The sequence below is a fragment of the Pantherophis guttatus genome, chromosome 4 (assembly GCF_059756535.1).
Source record: "Pantherophis guttatus breed Tessera chromosome 4, ASM5975653v1, whole genome shotgun sequence".
Classification (NCBI taxonomy): domain Eukaryota; kingdom Metazoa; phylum Chordata; class Lepidosauria; order Squamata; family Colubridae; genus Pantherophis; species Pantherophis guttatus.
The window spans coordinates 55,518,449-55,540,294 of record NC_142066.1 but is presented as its reverse complement, the minus strand read 5'-3'; the positions used below and the strand labels follow the sequence as shown (position 1 = coordinate 55,540,294).

General features: G+C 36.8%; 2 protein-coding genes across 5 annotated transcripts in view; one reads left to right on the top strand and one right to left on the bottom strand.

Annotated features, from left to right (window-relative positions):
* Window positions 1-10,062, top strand: part of NSF (N-ethylmaleimide sensitive factor, vesicle fusing ATPase) — a 64,335-nt gene extending 54,273 nt beyond the window's left edge. Inside the window, exons 18-21 of one of the 3 annotated variants that reach the window (XM_034415991.2) lie at window positions 2,941-3,075; window positions 4,499-4,612; window positions 6,863-6,918; window positions 8,091-10,062. In XM_034415991.2, coding sequence (XP_034271882.1) covers window positions 2,941-3,075; window positions 4,499-4,612; window positions 6,863-6,918; window positions 8,091-8,112 — 327 coding nt within the window. In that variant the 3' untranslated portion in view covers window positions 8,113-10,062. Of the gene's footprint in view, window positions 1-2,940; window positions 3,076-4,498; window positions 4,613-6,862; window positions 6,919-7,439; window positions 7,636-7,949 lie in introns of those variants that run through there. The other 2 variants (XM_034415992.2, XM_034415990.2) reach the window with 2 other exon arrangements.
* A 2,884-nt stretch (window positions 10,063-12,946) lies between these two features.
* The window catches only part of WNT3 (Wnt family member 3), a 30,465-nt gene continuing 21,565 nt past the window's right edge, over window positions 12,947-21,846 (bottom strand). For both annotated transcript variants that reach the window (XM_087892212.1, XM_034415996.3), the window contains 3 exons: window positions 17,010-17,275; window positions 15,638-16,124; window positions 12,947-13,978 (listed from right to left, as the gene is read on the bottom strand). In XM_087892212.1, the coding sequence (XP_087748338.1) occupies window positions 15,645-16,124; window positions 17,010-17,275 (746 nt within the window). In that variant the 3' untranslated portion in view covers window positions 12,947-13,978; window positions 15,638-15,644. The remainder of the gene's footprint in view (window positions 13,979-15,637; window positions 16,125-17,009; window positions 17,276-21,846) is intronic.

Sequence of the window (21,846 nt, the reverse complement as noted above, 5' to 3'; positions counted from 1 at the left end):
AGATAGTTTGGTTGGGAAACACTATACCAGTTTCTCTACACTGCAGATACAACTTTGAGATATCAGATCAGTCTCCCATAACAAGTTTAGATTATAAATTAATAGCCCACCTCACTCTGTAAATTGCCTTTTTATATATAGAAAGGTGTGATATCTTTGAGAAAGTATGTTGTGGGCTTCTTAGTGCTCTCTGACCCTGGAAACAACAAAGCTCAGAGAGCACCAAGGACATCACAGTTCAACCCTGAGCTACAATGATTCTCTTTCATTGGTAGAAAATATTTTCTTAGATTTTAGGATTGGTTGATAATCAAAACTGGTGCCCTCATGGCTTCAGAAAAACAGTTCATCTTTTAGTTAAAATGCTTAAAAATAGAGATGATTTCCTTCCATATCCTTTATGAGCCAGCTGTTCTGTTTTGAATCCAGTACATATAAGAGTAACATGTACTACATTCTGTCCCTCTTCAGAAAATGTAATATTCTAGACATGTGCAGTCAGAAAACTGAATGAGCCACATAATTGGAGATTTAATTGTCAGACTTTAATTGTTTACTTTTTTAATATTGAATGCTGATGTGATAAAATCATATTAGGCTTTCTTTGTTATGAATTCACCTGAATTGGAGAGGGTGAGTTTGTTTGCTCCCCCCCCAAAAAATAACATTAATATGTTGCATAATTAAAATCTGAGTTTCCAGCAACTTTATTTAATAGCCATTGCTACTGTACTTTGGCCCAGGTTTTATAAGTGTTTACAAGATCCAATAAAACTTTTAAAAATAAGTTGTCAAAATTCCACAGTTAATGTTCTTGATGAAAGAGGAAAATAAAAATCCTTGTGCATATATTGGCCAATTTTCAGATCAGATTGTTTTCCTATCTTGAACAATTTGGATAAACCTGGGGAATCAAAAATTAGCTTCTTCTATTTGGAAAAATGGCAATGCCAATCATAGTTTGCTTTTTAAGTGTGATTTTTAAGAAAGGAACTGTTTCACCTGATTTGATGCAATAAATGGGCATATCTGGAGAATGACGAAGTATGGCCTACTGTACTTGTTTATTGCACTGCACCTGCATTTTGTTCCTACCCTCCCTTCTAGCATTGAAGATGTGACCTAGCTGGATACTTTAGAAAGCACCAGGACTCCAGACTCTGATATCTGCTAGGGTTCCTATTCCATTTTACCTAATAAGTTTAGTTTAAACTCATTATTTACCACCTGTAGGAAATGATCAGGCTGAGCCCGAGGGAGGGTCAAACATGTCATAAGTCATGAGTCCCTGTGTGCCCGCAAGAATTCTAAGTCTAGGCCACCTTGAATTCCTTTCTTAACTCCCACACATTCCCTTAATGGTCACTTGGCCAGATTCTTGTAGAGAGCTGAGCTTACAATAAATCTTTATACACATTTGAACTGCCTGAATCTCCTGATTTCCCAGGCACTTGACACTACCTTGTTTATTAGATTTATATCTTGCCTTTTGTACAGAAGTTCAAGGAAACATAGCGGTAAATAGCATTCTCTCTTGTTTTTCTCCAAAGCAACCATATTGCAAAGCAGGTTGGGCTAAAAAGGAATAACTGGACCAAGGTCATTCAGAGGACTTCTGGGTGGACCAGAACCTGGTTTCTAGTGCCAGCCCACCCTGGCTGAATGGACTTTGGAGGAACTGCAGTATCTATCCATTTGAGCTAGAAAATGATATCATTTAATACTTTAGTATCTTAATTGTTTTCCTAATTTAGATGAAAGATTTCTGGAAGTACATTTTTTATGTCAGTGTTTGATATCCATCTCACCATTTAAACTTCATGACCTTCCAGTTGGCAATGTTTCCTGGGTGGGCTCCATCTTTCATCATAATAATTGCTTTATGGCTTTAAAAGCATAGCTTTCTCTACTTCCAGCAGCTGACAAAACTGTTCTCTTTCACATATTTCACCACTTTTTGTGCTTAATCAGATTGATCTTGCCAGAGGTTAGTTCAAGCACTGGAGTGACTCACAAGAACCAGATGGAAAGAAATAAATTTATGGGGAAAACCAACTGCTCCACTAACTTTTAAGAACAGTGGAAACAATTTTGTGAACAGTATCTACTATAAAATCATTTATTTTGGGAATTTCCCACAGTGTTTTAGATGTTGAGTACTACAGAAATGTAATTAAATGAATACAGATTTTAAATTACTTATTTTAATAGTTTCAATTGAAGTATTAATTTTGCTTTAATGGCTTGTTAGTATCTTTCCAAGCAGTATCTAAGTACTGTTGTATTTTGGGCTGTCTTTTCCAGTCCCCTGTTTTAGTGAGCATCTCGCCAAAGAGAGACAGAGGTATTTGGAAATCCAGGCAAGATCAGTGATGAATCTGGCAGTTTGATACTTTTCATTTGCTTGATAGGAACTTTTTCCTTTTTTATACTATACTAGTAACCCAATCCAAGCTATGCTACAAATCTATAACAGCTTAACTGTAGTAGTACAAAAGAAATATAGAAAGTATAATTTAACAAGAATGTAGGGAATTCCCTTAGTATTGTCTTCCATAAGTCACAGTAGTTTTCAGATTTCTTGGAAAGAGCTTTTAAAGTTTTTTTAAAGAGTTAAAATGCATGGAGTGTAAGGCTATCAAAAGCTACTAGCATTGGTAATGAAATTGTATTTCCATGTTTACCTATTTAAAAAAAAAACAATATTTGAGAAACTATTGTTTTCAAGCCCTCTTTTGGCATTCCTGGCTTCATGTGACTTGCCTTATTGTAAAAATTGGTTTGGAGCATTGAACTGGTCCAGCAGGGTGAACTTACCAAGCTGCCAACTATTGAAAAGGAATGATGAAAGCCAAAGGTTAAATTGTATTTGATTATATTATTTCTAAAAAAGTTCAGTTTCATTTACCTTTTACCTTCCCATTTTTTATTAACATTTAGGGTCGCAAGCTCTTGATTGTTGGGACTACTAGTCGCAAAGATGTCCTGCAGGAGATGGAGATGCTGGATGCATTTAGCACTACTATCCATATTCCCAACATTGCTACTGGTGATCATCTCATGGAGGCCCTGGAGGTGAGGAGATCACTAGTGTGCCCTGGAGGAAGGAATCTGAAAAAAGAACCCAATTTCTTTGGAGTTCTAGACAAATCGAGTCTGTGGATCTTTTGAAATTCTTTTGTTATACTTACTAGGTAGCCCATACCAGGAAATCTCCTTTACAAGAATGCTGAAGCTACTTTTATTAAGATTGGCTGTGTTCTGCATCACCCACTACTTGTGAATTAGGGAGTTGTCTGTCTGAGTCACTTCCGAATATTATCTAGCAGTTTTAGATTTCCTCCCTTTTTGCCTAGCCAACAGATCTTGCATATCTCTGTCAAGGCCATCTTTCTGCAACAATATTTAGGAGTGAAAATATAACTTTTATCTTGGAAAAACAGAACTTTATCTTGGAACAAAGAGTAGAAGTAGCAATAAATATTTCTTCTGTCCATGATTATTGAGAAATAATTGCTATCTAAAATACATGAACAGTTACAACCTAAAGTGAAAATATTTCCATAGGAAAGAGTTGAGTTCCCTTGTCCAAAAGCGATACTTAAGTCTGCAGATCATTATTTTAAAAGGTCCCATAATGTCCAAATTTATTTGTTTAAACACTGAAGGGTGCTTCTATGCAGTTTTATATAGCTATTCCTTTAGAGGCAAGATTCTAGAAGATTTTTGATTCTGAGGATTCTAGAATTAATAAATTGCATTGTATACGTATTTAAGTTACAGCTGCTGTTTTGTAATTAACATCTCTTGAATTGTGTAATTTATAGTAGAGATAATTACCTATCCCAGGTACTGATAGTTTTATATAAACTGAAATTGTTGAAAACAATCATTGAATTAATGGTTTAATTAGGTCAACTTATTGCAACATTTACAATTAACATTAGTATTTCCATTTAAATTAGAATTTCTGTTTATCATATCGGTACTATATAGTTCTTAGTAGTTGGATTTACTAATTGCAGTGAAGTGACAGTTAAATTTGATATTAATCCCCATTGATTTTAGAAATTACTGACTGTGACAGTCTAAATTGTTCACAACCTGTTAGTTAAAATTAACAACATATCAAAAGAGACATTGCTTCCCCTTACATTATGTAGGAAGGAATCTCTTCTAAATGTTATGATATCTGTGTTTGTAGCATGTCATGTTTATACAAATACCTGAAATAATAGAATAAGATAAAATAAGGCGAAGAAGACAACAGTGCCCATGTCCACACTTCCCTTTTAATTTGATTTACTTCTGTCTGGAGCAGAAGATTTGAACATCAATTGAAATAATAATTTCTAGTTGTTCTATCTTTCAAGTAGTTTAACATAAAAAAAATCCTGCTTATAAGAAGAAAATGGAGTCCAGAGTTAACCAGATCCCATCCATTCCCTCGACTGGGCTTTCCTTATAACTTAGGTAACTTTCTTTTTCCAACTTCTAGCTCCTGAGTGTCTTCAAAGACAAGGAACGCAGCACTATCGCTCAGAACGTCAAAGGGAAGAAGGTCTGGATTGGCATCAAGAAGCTGCTGATGTTAATTGAGATGTCACTGCAGGTAAAATGCTTTTGCCCTTAGATCAAGTCAAGAAAATAAAAGGTGTGGCTCTCCAGAACTTCATTGGTTTGCAGTTAAGTGTTCCTTATCATTTTTTTATGTTGGCTACAGTTGGCAAGAACTGAAAGACATGTTTGGAGGGTCACATCTGGCCCATCTCTGAGCTAGACATATGGGTTGCTTGGCCCCTGGTCAAGCCAGGATATTAAAAAGAGGCACTGGGCATTGGAAAAAATAAAAAATAAGGCCTTATGTTTTTATTTCTGCTTAGGAATTAATTATGAAATACAATCTCTCATTTCTAAAGGTTCAGAGTGGTTGATGTCCCAAACACCTGCATAATTAAAGTTCAGTAATAATGAAATCAAATAAAATATGGACTTGCAGTCCCACTTTCAGCTATGTTTTAACAAAGGTTAACACTGTATTGAAATGTCTTATTTTTCTTCACAAAGTAGATAATAACTTGATTACAGTGGGGCAGAAGATAGCAATTTTCCCTCTCATATATTAAGAAGCAAAACTGCAGGGATCTAGTTTCTACCAGAGTTTGACATTGATTTTATCATTCACATTTGCTATATAAAACTACAGATGATTAGAAGTTATATATCTGAATCAACATAGTTTTTTTAAAATTAATTTCATGCCATCTAGGTTATTAGTGGCCACCTAAAATAATTCTCCACAGCAGCTAGTGAATTATTTTGTAAAATGATTTTTACAATTTATGCAAAAGAAGCTAGTGAAATCCAATCACCTGCCAAAGGACATAGTCCATGAACCTAGTTAAAGTTTACATCTCTTAGCTTTGGTAAATGTGCCAGTCAAATGAAAATGGAGGTCAGATATGCATTAACAGTAGAGATGCACATGGGCAATTTTATACGTCTCCAGGACTGATGCCTGCTAATCAGCTGATGTAACTATAAATGAAGATTTTTTTACCTCTTTTTCGGACAGCTTTTAAGTATAAGCCAAGAAGTATGCAATTCATCACTGTGTTATAAATGCTTCCCCACTCCCTTCTGAGTGACTTGTTCTTTGCAATTCTGTTGAAACTTGTATAAGGCTTGGGATCTGCTTTGACTGGATGTCACCTGAGGGTACAAAGTCATTTATCTAGATTACTTTTTCCTCTCTTTCCCTTGTCTCTTTATTTTCATAGCTATAGGCAAAAGTCAGTAACTTATTGCTCACACCTATTAAAGGGTAATAGACAGAGGCCTGTACCATTTGACTCTGGCCTGGTGATGTCCAATTTCACTCTTTTTATTGCCTTAAGAAGATCCCTCTTACTGATCCTGCATTTTAGTATTAATTTTAGTATAATTAAATCATATTTTAATATTCAAAGTGAATTCAAAGGGAAGGAGCTACAAAATGGAATGAGAGATATGATGAAGAAAAGATTGTGTTGTGTTCCTTCTTTCCTTTCTAGCTAACAAGGGAATGAATCGTGGAAGACATCTTATTTGATTTTTTTTTGTTGTTTTATCATTCTTATCTTTTTATTAGACATACTCCTTAGCATTTGAAATTGGATTTGAAATGAGGTTAAAATCGAATAGTAGATCTGCAATCATGAATATAGCATGTTTTTCAGCAGGCTCTTTTGTTTAAGAAAGATCAATGTTAATTTTGTCTTTTGCCAATGGCCAAAAAAATATGGGGAGCAAATAGAAGCTACAGAATTGACACAGCTTTCCAATTTGTGGGAGGAATTGGCATAAACTGGAAGAACTAGCCTGATGTGTTTGCCCTTAAACCTTATTATGGCTTAGTATGTTATATGAACGTGTTCATTGCCCGCTGAAATCTATTTTAGCAACTGCAAAGATCTGCATGGTATAATATTTCAGCATTTAGTTCTTTTCTGTAAATTTTTGGGCTGAATGCAGGAATTACAGAATGGTCATATAACTGCTTAGTTCTCTCTCTCTCTCTCTCTCTCTCTCTCTCTCTCTTTTTGACAATTTTGAATTAGTTCTTGACCGTTGGCTGTTTTTGAAGCCAGGCACTGTTTCCCAACATCAAATTGGGAATGAGGTGAATAGAAGCAGAAAGACTATATGCACTGTCTTTGTTTCTTTAGTTAAAATATATATATGTAACTGTGATAAAACTTTTTTTGGTATAATAGTTGATACTGTCTCTCTTAACTTTCCTTGTGTTCATTGAATTTGTTGTGATTAACTGGAGAGTGTTTGTGTATTAACTGTGTGTTTTTAATACATGTAATTTATGAAGATGGATCCTGAGTACCGTGTGCGAAAATTCCTGGCACTTCTACGAGAGGAAGGAGCGTAAGTAATAAAGTAACTGTTAGGAATGTGCTTACCTAATCTGCATGCATGCTTAAGAACTATTTATTGCTGGCCAGATAGGGATTTTGTGGGAGTATGCTTTGTAAATTTTGTTTTATAAAAACATTTGTTGTCATTCATGACAGCTGTTGAACTATTCCACCCCCAAATCAGCCTGTTCCATTGGTTAGGACTTGTCACACTGTTGTGTTGACAGCTGATATTGCAATATAAATGCATATGTGTGTGTGTATGTATTAAAAGAGATGGTGTTTTTACCTCTCAAGCATGCATATAAGCCATGCTTTGTGTTTCTCAAAGTCATATGCATAAGTATTTCAGGACTGACTTTGATGACTTAGTTATGTTACACACTTTTCCCTGTTCTACAATCCCAACTCATATATTGGCTCATATATTCTAGTTCCAGGCCACTTTCTGTCACCAACAGATTCAAACTCAATGCTTCATGCTGAAAAATGTTTTTACCCTAAATTTTCTTCTGGCTTTTACCTTTTCAGATTCTCTGAATATATAAAACTAGCACATCAAGGAGCAAGCAAAGCTAACACTTTGACTCCATGACATGCTGGCTTCCAGTAGAGGGAGTTTTTGGTGAATGGAAATTTACAGTAATGTGTGTTCTCCTTACATGTGTATTTATTTGCCCACGTAAAACCATAATCACTCAAGAGATAGTATTAGAAATATTTTTAGATGTTGATACTATTTTTCTTCTAGTTAGATCTATGCAGGTCTAATAGGAAGGATAGCGCATCATTTGGGTTGGTAAATCTATTATTTAATCCTTTCATAACTTCTAGAGCAGGGACTGTGCCAGTACATTAAAAAGCTACTTCATTTATTTAGTAAATGAGCTCCAGATGATCCTTGTTCATATGGCCACCTAATGCTGGGATGAAATAGAATTCACTTCTTTAACCAGCATGTTAGGGAAACGGTTTTTAGCTTTGCCATTTTCCCATATCCTGTCTTAATGCAGTCAGAGTACAATCCTCTTTTTTTTGCAGCTATTGAGAATAATATCTGGGGCACAACTGGCCTGTGAATTTGCATGCAGTTCCCCTCTTTGGATGACCATCTCTGTGTGCCACCACCCATTCCCCAAGACCTGCCTATCCTTGTGGCTGTTGCACTCTCTCTCTTTGCAGTAGTCCACTGGATTTAGAATGAAGCTTGAACCTTGTTAAAGGCTGGCGACCTGGAAAACAGCCAAGCAGAAGACTACTTCTCTGGGACCTTCTTCCATGTGGCACATTTGGACAACTGCATAACGCTTGGTTCTCTTCAGAGATTCTCCTGAACTTTTTTTTTTTTTTTTTTTTGCATGTTAGGCACAACTAAGTACTTTACCTTTGTCTTTGATATCCTGGTGTATTGTGACAAATCAAACTTATTTTAGATTAATTGCTTTGGTGTTATGCACCCACTTGATTGATATTGGTGCATGAGTGGAAATGCGCCATGTACAGACCTACAGACATTAATGTTGAAACTCAGGCATAAAACATGGGGAAACCCCTCCATTCTCAGCTTACACCAATCCAGTGTGAAAGCTAGTAACAGTCTGCATGGTTATAAACTCTTGGTGATGATTTTTCCCACTCCAATATTGTTGAATAGCTGCTTGTCCTTGTAGATTTGTCCCACATTGTGGAGTTTCAGACTCCTCTTAAGAAAAAAATATATGTGGTGTAAAGTGCTGCCTCTAGTTTCAGATGAATTAAGATCCAAGGGCTGCTTTCTACCTAGATTTTAAGCAAGATTAACTGCTGGCCTGCAAGTACATATCAACATTTGCAGTAGATCAGCTAGTTGAGGTCCAATATAATTTGATCACCAGCTACAGAAGCAGCAGTAGAGCATCTGACATACTTAAACTATGAACAGGCAGCAAGCTGCCCTTGATTGTCATAATATTTTGAGAACATTCTTCTGTCTTTTGTCACATTGACCCTTACCTGCTACAATCTGTCTCCTTTATGAAAATGTTGCACAGAATTATTTTTAAGAGATCTGTCAAGTGTGTAGGTGTAAGATGTTGAGTTCATACTGTATCTTCTTTCCTTCCTTTGCCACTTAGCAAGTAGCTTATTGACACTTCAGTCACATGTCTAGCAATTAATCTCAGTCACTGTGGTTGGCTGTTGTCTGCTGTTAGCCTCATATTTTATATAGTAGAAATTAGGGAAAAGCCTAATTTGCCTTTTCCAGAGGTGTTTTCCTGTGATTTTTGGTGTGCAATGCAATATTGAATCAGTGAGAGCAATAGGCTGCTATTTAGAATGCTCTATCACTTATTTCTTACCATTCCATCCTTTAGGGGAAGCACACTGACCAACATTCTAAAGAATGTAGTATGTACTTAAACTGGAGCAAATTAGCCACCTATTCCTAGTACTAAAATATAACACATCTTATCCTTGCCTATCATACTAAGGAGTTTGTTTGCAACTCTTGTCAAAGGAAGTTTGCCCAGTAGTATAGGGAGTGATGAACTAGAGCATGAGTGGGATGTAGCTGAGTTTAAGGTCTTCTAAATTGCAAGAAAGGGAAGGAAACTAAATGCACATCTGTCATTTCTTTTTGCAGTGAAACATTTATTGGCTCTTAAGCTCTTTTAAGAAAAGGTTCATTGCATGGCCCCAAAAAGTAACCCATTCACTCACATTCAACAAATGGGCTATTCCATTATTGGCATGATTCCCTTTCCTTGCTTCTCCAAGTTGCTAAATTTGGAAGAATAAAAACAGTACTTGACATCTTCCAATTCTGTGCTACAAAAGACAGACCTGCAGTATTAGAAACTCTTGCAGGGTAGCTGAATATTTATTTTACTGTGGATTAGCATTGTCTCTGATTTATATTTATTGATTTTCTGCCATGAACGATAATGTGCGAATGACGGTGGACATGTAAGACTCCCATGTTTTGTAGGTGATATGATTGAACTGCTCTTAGCTGGATTTTTCTCTGCTGTCCACCCAACCTCCACCCGCCCCACTCCCATTTCCCTCCATTTTTCACTGAAAGCAAAACATACATATTGTATTGTCTTGATCAAATAATATAAACATTTTTATTGTGGTTTTTTTTGTCCAAAGCTAAACTGAGAAAGAAAAATACAAACATTATTATTATTATATATATATATATATATATATATATATATATATATATATATATATGATTGATTGTATGTTAAAATGCAGAATGCAATAAAAAGGCACAGATGTTTAAAATGTATTGATGGTTTCTGAGTTGAAATGACGGGATGAGTAAATTATTTCTCCTGAAAGATCTGCAAAATATTGCTCATTTCAAAGAAACAAGGTTTCTCCAGCAATCACTGACTGGTACATATTAAACGATACATTTAACCTGTGATAGAGTTGGGAGAGAGCAAAAAACCTTACAAAGCTTAACGTCTGGCCAAAATTAACTAGGTCTCACTGGACTGGATGGGTACGTTTTCAGGGCTAAATTTACTGAGATACAAAAGTTAGGGATTAGAGTTAGCTAAGAGCAAACATGAAATTCCTATCTAAAATTTGTACCAATACTGAAGTCCTGGTATCTCTACTATATATACTTGCTGAAATTCTTAGCATTAAAAAAGAATGGGAAGGCAGTTATGCTTAAATTGTAAAAAAAAATTGTACTTCGTGGATTCCAACTGCATTTTCTCAGATCCATTTTTATAACCCAGAAAAATTACAGTATGCTACTGTTTTTAGAAATCATAGGCAGCAACGCCTCCTTTACATAATAGTTGATTACATCCACACCTTCCACAGGAACAGTATGAAAATATTAAAAATATTGTTTTAAGTGCCTTTGTACCTTTACTGACATGAGAAGCAAGGAAAGATGAAATATTTTCTTCAAATATATCTATATATATATTTATATAATATATAATCTTAGTTAACTCAAAGGTATATACATTGTATAATAAATAATTATAAAAACAGCATTTTCAGAATACAACTTAAAAAAAGATGAATACCCTCTAGAGCTGCTTTGTCCCCTGGTGTTCTCCTAGCTGTCTTTGATAGCTCTCATCATCTCTGATCTATTAAGCTGAATTGTTTAAAGATTCTGGGAATTGTGGCCTAACTCCTTTAAAGGAGCACCAGGTTATGGGAAATCTCTTCTGCTTAATAAAGAACTTTGGATGCAGCAGGTTGAGGGCAAAGGAAGCAGATAGACTGTGAGGCTTTCTTTCGTATAAAGATATACCCTCTTTTAATTCTAGAATATCTACAGCAAGAAAAAAAATGGCAAAGCCACTGTAGGTTAATAAGGAATATATACTTTTTGAAATAACTTCCTTACTTTTAAGTCATTTTTTTATGTGACAGCAAGCATACATTCTAAATGTGGCCAAAAAAATGGAAAATATTTCCCTTGAAATGTAGCAAGTGCATTTTCAAACCAAATTTTCAATGCTTCCTGAATGATGATTAGAATTTATTGGAATATATATTCCTACTCCATTCCTTCTACAAATGCTTAAAATTAGAGGTTTCTTAGACTCATTGAAGTTAGATCATGCAGCTCACTGAATTTAGCTGATCTCCAAAAGAATAAGCAGAATTGGATCTGATTAGTACTTGGATAGGAATTACCAGAAAATACTACTGCTGGAAGTTAAATTTGGAAGCTTAAAAAAATTCTGGAAAAAAGCAGTGACAAATTATTTCCCTATTTAATTATTTTTATTTATAGCCCACCAATAATTTTTAAAAATAAGGTAACAAACATACCTAGTATTCCTTTCTCCTCAAAGGCTACATTTTAAATTATTCTAAGAGATTAAAGCAGGCTGAGTTGGTCATAAACTTGTTCCTGCTTTTCTAGTGGAGCATATTTCCATTTGATGATAGAATGTTTTAACTATGCTCACTATGCTCAGTGATGTCAAAACTGACTAACAGTAGTTACTCTTCTCAGGATTTGAATTTTATTAACTTATTGATTGGTTAATATTAATTTATCTATACTATAGTTATACTGGGATTATTAGAAGAAAATATTTTTTGTTTTCTGATTTATTTTTTGTAAGCAAGGATCAAATTGGACAGAAAGATTCTCTATGAAAGATGTGCAGCAATTTATCCTAACAGTGGAAAAATGGAAAAGTTTTTATTAAGTGGGTGATAAGGTTGTAGATATACATTATCTTTCTTTTGGCTGATATTGGCTGGCTAAACCATATAGTACAGGTAACAGCATTCAATCACACTATAGGAAATGGTTTGGCAGATAAAGCCAGTTGAATGAATTTGTCAGCATGACATAGTGCCACATAAAATTAGTTAGACCATCTTTACCCACAACGTGTGCTATTTCAAAAATTTTTTTTTTAAAGTTCAGTACTAATACATTCCAAATTTTTCATTTAGAATTAAATTCTCACATCTCTGCGGGACATTTCGAGAAGGTTTAAGAAAATAGCATTATGCACAAGGGGTGTAAATGGCAAATTCCAATGAAGCAAGGACCTATATTAGTTTGGACCAGAAGAAAAGAAACTGTAATATGAAGCAGGTTAATTACATATCTCAAATATTTTGGAGCACCTTATAAGTATAAAATCTACTCTTATTAGCAATAATCATCCTCAGCTTTTCCAGTTGAGTTCAAATCATCGATTCAACTTTAGATGGGTTGATTTAGTGGTACTACTGCAGTATTTTGGAAGGAGCCATGGCAAAATTATGTGTGTGAGAAAGATCAAAATAATAGAAAACTTAAAATTATTAAAATTTCAGGGAGACCATCATTTTTAGAAAAATGTGTCCTGAAGTCAGTAGCAGCAACTTAAATTTATTCAGTGGGAAAGGAGGAATATTGATAGGAGGGGCAGATACCATAGCTAACTTAGGAAGTCTCATTGTCTCTCTGTAAAGAAATTAGAACATCCCAAAACAAGATAGTTAATAGTATCCTCTAGGTATCCAGAAACATGTAGGTCTGTAAATAAATGTAAAAGGGAAAGAAGTATCAATATTGTCTGAGTATGTTTATTGTTCTCCAGGAACCATGACATTTTTAGTGTCTATGGAGACAAATACTTGGTGCTTAAATAAGGAGAGAGAATTGCTCACTTGAATCATTGGAGGGAGAAGCAAGAATAATTATTAACTTTGTTGGTTAAAACAGAACAAAAAGAACATGCCTCAATGGATTGGTTGCCAATCTTAACTCTTTCTTCTATTAATTCAGTCTAACTCAGCATTTTCAAGCAGGTTTAGTTAGAAATTTAGATTTTGAAGAAGGAGCTGGCTGCTAATATTTCAGAGTCTCACTTTCCCTTCCTCTAGTCCAAGGGTGTCAAGTTTCCTCTAATCCAAGGGCGTCATCGTGACGTATTGAAATTTTTCCCTTCGCTAAATTGAGCATGGGTGTGGCCAGTGCATGATACATCTGGCCTACGGGCCAGGAGTTTGACACCCCTGCTCTAGTCTCTATTTATGTATTCTGGGACTCTTAATGTTTGAAAGTGTGTGGGTATACATACTGTATATTTTTGTGTATGTTAAAGATGATGTGTGTTTCTATATGGTGGATCATTGTTGGTCAAAAGACTAAAAGTTGTACTAAGCAAAATCTTGATCAGTTGAAAAAAAATGAAATGCTGTCACTCTAACATTTCAGCTCCAAAATCCAAGCTATGTTGCAGATTAAAAAACATGATTATAGGGCAGGGTATGTATGTGGAAATGAAGATTCACATTAAATTATTCATAAAATAACTGCACTTGAAGAAGTGTTTAAGAAGAACTACCTGCTATCATTTGAGTTTCTTCCTTTCACATTTTTTTGAGCCTGGCCCTTACTCCTCTGCATTTTGAACATCATTTACTACCATGAATAGTTACAATGAATATATGTAAAAGTTGCAACACCTTTACTCCTTTCGTAGGGATTTTTAAACAAATATATTCTCATATGTGCAAAACAAATAACCTTTAAATATTGGGAACATTACCTCAGGAACTTCAGAGCTCATTGTCAGCCGCCATAATGCAACCTGTTCAAGAAGAAATGCAGATGTTGCTAAGTAGGCTATCTGAAGAAGTCTGGTTGGATTGTTTTCAAGAAGGAGTTTATTTCATCATTGCCTGCCTTAGTTGAGAAGGAAGCTGAGTATGCTATCTTTTTCTCTTCATTGTTCAGAGCCAGGAACTTTAACTATAATGTTTCCAGGCAGTCTCTCACCTTCTCTTTATCCTCCAGCTATACCATAAAGCTATTTCCACAGAAAATTAATAAGCAAATCGTATGAATGATCACAATTTTTGATGTGACACGAACTAGTTCTTTCTAATCTAAATTGTGCTTCTCTTATCCCTGAATGGGTTCGGTTTTCCTTAAGTTAGTAGCCTTCACAAGGTGAGATAGAAGTAGGATTCACTTTGGGAGGAACAGGTTAGTCTGTTGATTGAACCTATACTTCCATAGTTGAACTATCTTATTGACCCTTTTTTAAAAAACAACTTTGCATTCAAGCCAATTGTGACCTATTGTGTTAAGAGCATTTCAGCAACAAATTGCACTTGCAAGCATATTTGTCATTCAAATTTTTCCTAATTTTTCTAATCAGTGCTGTGTTGGTTCATTATTCAAAGTCAAAAATTTATATGTTAAAATGCTGATTATGACAAGCTAAGTAGCATAAAATATTGGATAGGTATTCAAGTTCTTCAGAGAACTTGACTTATTATTTGAGTTTAATTTATGACTTTACACATTTAATAAGTCTCCACCCTTTTAACTGAAGTCATGAAAGAAATGGTTTATAGTCAATTTGCCATTTAGATCTCCTCCAAAAGTCTGGAAATCGAATAGTGATAGGATCCCAATTTCGATAACACTGCCATGTAGAAGAACAGCTTTCTGTGTTGTCCATTTACTCATAATTCAGTTTCCCCCCCAACACTGGTGAGTTCCAGATATAAAAGTTCCAGACAGCACAAGTACTGGATTGAAATTATGGGCCTTATGGACAAGCACATCTGAAAGGTGGTAAGGGTTGAGAAAGCTGTTGTATCTATATTATTGTCAATCTAATTAAGAAGTGTTTATATCAGGAATGTGTTTTCCTAAATAATTTTTTTTCAGTCCTCACAGAATTATTTCTTTCTGTATTTCACACACCACCTTATTTGTTCTCCCCATATGATTCAGCCTCTTATGTCTTTTTTTCTGCCCTGTTGGATGCTATTCTCTGTTTTTAAGAGTTATTCGGATAGTGACATATCCATGTTCCAGTGTCCTCTTTCATCTGCTGAGCAACTATCCTGGGAAGATCACATTTGGGACCCCAGTTTGCATACTTGTGTATAAGAAATAGTAGCTAATTCCAAAAACATTGGGAAGGAAGTCTTCTATAGCCTTAACTTAGGGAAAGTTCTAAATTCATTGCATTAAAATTCATGCAAGATTTTATTTAATAATGAGTGCTCTTGCAGAGGATTTTGTATTTCCTGAGCATTTCATATAATGATAGCACAGGAGTCTTCACAAATGTTTCATGTGTGAGGCATGTCCACACTGCCTGCTAGTTAAGATTGCTTAAGATGAAGGTGAACTTCAAACTAAATACTTTCCCTCTCATACTCTTTAGCTACTATTGCAACAATAACAAAATATCTATTTTGCTCTAGGTAGTCCCTTACCCCACACATACCTTTTTTTTATTTGCAGGTATGAACATCATAAACACGAATGCATTCCTGGCAGCTGACATAACAGCACCAGTGGAAGATGCAATGGCATTTCTCTTTCCTTTTCTCTGTCCTAGTGTTGTGGCCACGGCCACAGCAGAGCAAATCACACCCATCAATCCCATGTGAGGTCACATTGCACATCCTGTCCCTTGTACCAAATGACCCAGTCTCGGGGTTGGGTTCACAAAAATTGGGTGAGTTCTCATAATAGACCAAGTCACGCTCTGTTGGTGGCTTAAAGAGGGCATACTTGGCACGCAGTGTCTCCACCCAACCACGGGATTCCCGATGTTTCTCTACCACCATCTCCGAAGCACTGTCATACTTGTCCTTCAAGTAGTCACCAATGGCCCGGAAATCTGGCTGGGCCCACCAGCATGTTTTAACCTCACAGCTGCCAGACAAGCCATGGCATTTGCATTTTAAATGCATGTGATCCAAGATAGTCTGTGCAAAAGAAAACAAAAAATCAGGCAAGTCAAGCTTTTAGGATTTCTTCTATGCAATTTTCATTAGAACAAATTTGTCCTTATAGCGTTTTGATCTGGTAATAAAAAGACAAACACATCTGTCTTCTCTTCTAGAGAAGTAACTTTAGTTTGACCAATGACTGTTAATCAAACTGTTAGAGTATTATACTCTTCCAAATTATTTCTTAAACAGAACTATGTTATTTTAAGAATTTATAATGAATTGGGATTGCATCAATTTAGAAACATAATAAAAAAAATACATCATTCTCCAACTTCATGCTGTCTAGAAGTGTTAAAACTCAAATCATCATCAGACAGCATGGCTGTGTTGACAAGGGGTGATGGAAATTGTAGTCACTACAATCTGCCTGGAAATGCAGGCAATCATTCTCTTATCATGATAGTTTAAGCAAATGCCTCAGGTATTTGGATAAGCAAAATGTAATTGATCTCTTTAACTGGCTAGTCCTTTTGCCTGAGCCATCAAATACACACCTATCTACCTTCTTTTTCCTAATCTCCAGATACTGCTACTTCTTAGAAAGCACTATGGCCATACAGTTGCTCTCAGGGCAGAGGGTTTTATATGTTTTTCCTCTGTTTCTTGATGGGTCATGAGCCATGGTGACAAGGGGAAGATGACTGAATGGCCTTGAGTGGCTGCAGCTGATAAGGAGAAAAGAGGGAGAAGTTTCTGTCTGTCCATTGAATGAAGCCATCAACAGTGCTTTAGTCTGGATCAGAGAGCTGCTGAGATTTGGGCTCTTGTGCTGGCCAACTTTCCAGCATGAATGAAGGGTAAAAAAATGATTTGTTGCCCATTCTTTTTCAGAAGAATATAAAGAGGGGAGCCACTCACTGTTCTTCCAGCTTCATTATTGTGCCTGTTCATGGCAGAGCGAGCATCTGGACGGTTTTCTCGGGCATCTGCAAACTCTCGTGAGACAAGTACCCCAAAATCAGCATCTTCACTGCAGCCTCCCCATTTCCATCCTTCACCAGGTGGTCCCTTATGGTGTGAGTCACAGCCACAAATAGTGGAAGTACCTTCAGCACATGAGCGTGTGACAGCAAAGGCTACACCAGCAGAGGCAATGGCATGCACAAAAGCTGATTCTCTTGTGGCTGCAAAAGAGGGTGGAAAGACCCAATTTATTTAGTTACACTCCAATGATCAAAACCATTCCATGATATAACAAAAATATGGGAATATGAACAATTAAAAGCTAAAATAATTCAATTCCTAGCTATATGGCACCAGAAATCCTAGGTTAATTCCAGCATTACACTGAAGTGATCCTCACAGCCATTGCTATTGAACAGAATTTAGCAATTGTCTTGCTTATTTCAGACATGATTTTTTTTCCTGGCCAATTGAAGTTCTTGAGTAGCAAAGATGTTATTAGAACAGAGGACAAGGATATTATGTGGGACGATGCAACATGAGAAAATTCCTTAGGTTATCTCTCCAGAATGACATCGGAAATATCTGACCTCTACAATTATGGCTGGCATAGTGTTAAGATGACCCAGTGAATATGTTCTGTGCAAAACAGACTCGTAGTTGGTTACAATAAGCAGTCTTCTGCAAATAATTGGATCAATCATTTACATCCCGGCATTAAATGTGTGTGTACATGTGCACACACATGTGCATGCATGCCTTTCCTTGCTTTTTATTATCTGGTTTTGTAGTTTCATTAATTTTAATACAGTACTAGCTGAGTTGACGTGATACACTGCATTAAGCCAGAGCCTAAGCCATACATTGGGAAAAGCACCCCTTTTAAAAGAGAAAGAGAAGAAAAAGGAGAAGACGCAGACTATCATCCTGCCCATTCTGACCTGATTTTGAAGAGTCTTTTGGCCCTTTGAGGTTAGTTTTTAAAATAAGTGTTGAAAAGTGGCATTCCTAATTTAAATAATTGTTCCCAGCAAAGGTTTGAACAGGACAGTAATTAATGCAGCAATGCCAAGGGGAGGCTCCAGTGAGGTAGATGCTTCTTCTGCTCTGAAAAGAAAGAGTTATGGGAGAATGCGACTCTGCTTTTCATTAGGCAGAGCTCTAGGATTCGCAGTCTGAGAATGAACCAGAGTAACTGGATCTGGGATGCTATCTTCAGAATGGGAATTCAGGGGGTAATTTAAAACTGTCCTGGAGCCTGTGTATATAGAAGGATCAGCCCCCATTCCATTGCCCCCTCTCTCAATTATACCCTGGAATTCTCTCGTAGATGGGAAGAGGGGGCTGGGGATGGCTGGGAGAGGTTTCCCAGTGATACAACTGAAGTTCTCAGAGGCATCAAGGGGGCAAGGGGGGAGCAGAGCTTGGGTGGATTAGGGACTCTTGACAGAGCTTCACTGTCATGGCCTCCTATCCAGACCCTGTTACCTGCTGGGACACTCGATTTGCCATTGTTTGTGGAGTGTCACACTGTATTACCCACATAATGTGGAATGTTTCCGCCAGGCGCGATGGTGCCCATGCTGGCATTCTCTGCGGCCACCCCTTGGCAACGGGGCCTGTGCTCACCCTGCCCTGCCATCCCCCTGAGAGCCCACCAGTCAGGCTCGGAAATCTCTATTGAGTCCTCTAATGCTGTTTCTCCCCTCCTGAGCTCTAAGTGGCCAAAGGGCGTGTGAATGGTGCGGGGTTGTGAAGCAGTTCGAGGCCAGGAATGATATCCCTTGCTCTGGTGCACAGTGGGGATTGCAGCTTAGCTCTTTTCTCTTGCCCATAAGCTCATTTTCTCTCCCTCCCCACCGACTGTGCTGCCTTGAAATCTCTGCCATTTAGATCCCAGCTCCTCTTTAAATGCAAATTTGTCATCTGTGTCACAGCTGAAAAACACTGCTGGGTTATCACAATGCTGTAGGCCATTTGCAGCCTGCAAAGCCAAGCAGTCTCTCTTCTTTTCTCAAAACACAGAGGCCCTCGAGATACAGGTTTTGTTGTACTTATTTGTTCCACAGAAATGTGGGCAGGCTCCTTTCCTCAATTGGCTATGGAATTCCAAAACAATTATCTGTAAAAATAGGTTACACATTTTAACCTCCTTGCATACCATGTGACCCAAGGGTGTGTTTTTTTCCATACACCCCACCCACACCTGAACCCTTTCACCCTGTCTTTTTACTTTCTTAGCCTGAACATTTTCTGAGGAGAGAATCTTTAGTTATTTGTATCAACAGAATTTTACTGCACAGAGAAACATATGCATATCAATCTGCACCTCCACACTAAAGTAAATTTACCCTTTTAGTGAAAAGCAAGTCATCCAAACAGGTGGTTCTTAGATGCCAATCAGCTATTGGTGTACTAAGGAGGCTGCTTTGCTCAGCCTTTTTTTTTCTGGATTCAAAGCACAGAACAATTCTTGCTGCATTGCTAGATTTCCAGATCAGATGGATGCTTGTCTTAATGAAAAGAGGGTAACTAAATTGGAGCTCCTTATTCGTTCAGCCAAAACAAAACAATTATTATTATTATTATTTTATTTTATCATATTTGTATACCGCCCTACTCCCGAAGGACTCAGGGCGGTGAACAGCCAAGGTAAAATACAAAGACATACAAAAGTTAAAAAAACTATTAAAAACAGATTAAATAATTTAGGCTCAAAAAACAAATTTAAGACATCCAATTTATCTAAAAACATTTTAAACCCAATTTAAAAGGGAGAGTTAGGCCAGACCAGCCTGTTGGAATAAAAACGTTTTTAGGGCACGGCGGAAGATGCGTAAGTCTTGGATCCTCCGTATCTCCGGGGGGAGCTCGTTCCAGATGGCAGATGCCCCCACATAGAAGGCTCTCCCCCTGGGGGCCGCCAGTCGACATTGTTTGGCCGACGGCACCCTGAGGAGCCCCTCTCTATGGGAGCGAACTGGTCGGTGAGAGGCTACTGGTGGCAGAAGGTGGTCTCGTAAGTACCCTGGTCCTGAGCTATGGAGCGCTCTAATGGTGGTAACCAAAACCTTGAAGCGCACCCGGAAGACCACTGGGAGCCAGTGCAGCTCGCGCAGGAGGGGGGTCACATGGGAGCGCCACATCGCTCCCGTCACCACCCGCACGGCCGCTATGGAATTCTAAAACAATTATCTGTAAAAATAGGTTACACATTTTAACCTATTGTCTATTTAATGTCTATTAAATAAAGTTAATTTACTACCTCAGATCTTGTAAGTAGCAACCTTAACATAATGATGTTATACATAATAGTTCCTGGATGTGATTATTCTATAGAGGTCCTGCTTTTTAATGTTTGAAATAATGCTTCTCATAGCCATTTTGGTGTAGTGCTTAAGGCATTGGCCTAAAAACCAGGTCATTGTGGGTTTTAGTCCCATCTTAGGCACAAAGCCTAAACCACTCACTCTTCATCTAGGAAGGAGGAAATGGCAAGCCAATTTTTGGAAAAGCTTACCAAGAAAATTTCCCTAAGCAATCACCAGAAGTCAAAACACTGACTTGGAGGTGTGTAGGTATTTAGGGGTGTGTGTGTGTATAATAACAAGTAAATCATTTAATATTGCTTCTGAAAAATGTAAGTACTTGGTGCTTACATGATTTTGCCAAAAAACTAATATGGATATGTTTATTTAGTGATTGACAGTTGAGATAGATTTTATTCAAAATAGTACTGCTACTTTTGTATAGCATTATTTCTTTTTTAGTATGAAAGATATATATACATTTTTCCTTCTCTTTACATGTAATAAAATTTAAAGTGAGATGTATTTACCATGCAAAAACATGGCATTTTGGCAGCACTTCTGTTTCACTTGATTGGGACTTACTGCATGAAATAATAATTATAAAACTTAAATTCTTATTTTCGTTTATTAATTACTAACAGTTCAAAGAAAAAAACAAAGAGAATCATGTATTTGGAATTTGAGTTACAGCCAGGAATCTAAGAATTATGCAAGTAACATCATAAAATGTAATGTGTGCTCATTCAAAGTATTTTTTTTTTAAATTCACAATTGATAAAGCCAAAATATTTGCTTAATGATAAATGTTTGCTTAATTAAGTGAATTTACCTATTTCTATCATCAGAGCTCTATAGTTTACATTTTTCCAATTCTTTTTCCTCTGTTCTTCTACCCCCCCCCCCCAGGTATTGCCATGTCTCTAAAAATTACTGTCTTTTCCATTGTTTTATATATAGTGCATTATAGTATTCTCAATGGCGATCAGTTTCTGTGTGAAAATACCACATTTTAAAAACACCCTTTTCAGTAATTTTCTCAGTTGTCTGAAGAAAATACCGGTATATTCAGTAAACTCAGAATTTTTAGCAAAAATAATAATACCTCATTAATGCACTCAACGTGTAGTCCTCAATGGAACTGCATCTACATGGAGGGAAGTATGCAGTAGAGTACCCCAAGGCTGCACAGGTACCATATATGTGGTATCTTGCTCAATAGTAGTAACTGTGAGAGGGATCTTGGAGTCCTAGTGGACAACCATTTAAATATGAGCCAGCAATGTGCAGCAGCTGCCAAAAAACCCAACACAGTTCTAGGCTACATAAACAGAGGGGTTGAATCGAGATCACATGAAGTGTTAATACCACTTTATAATGCCTTGCTAAGGCCACACTTGGAATACTGCATTCAGTGTTGGTCACCATGATGTAAAAAAGATGTGGAGACTCTAGAAAGAGTGCACAGAAGAGCAACAAAGGTG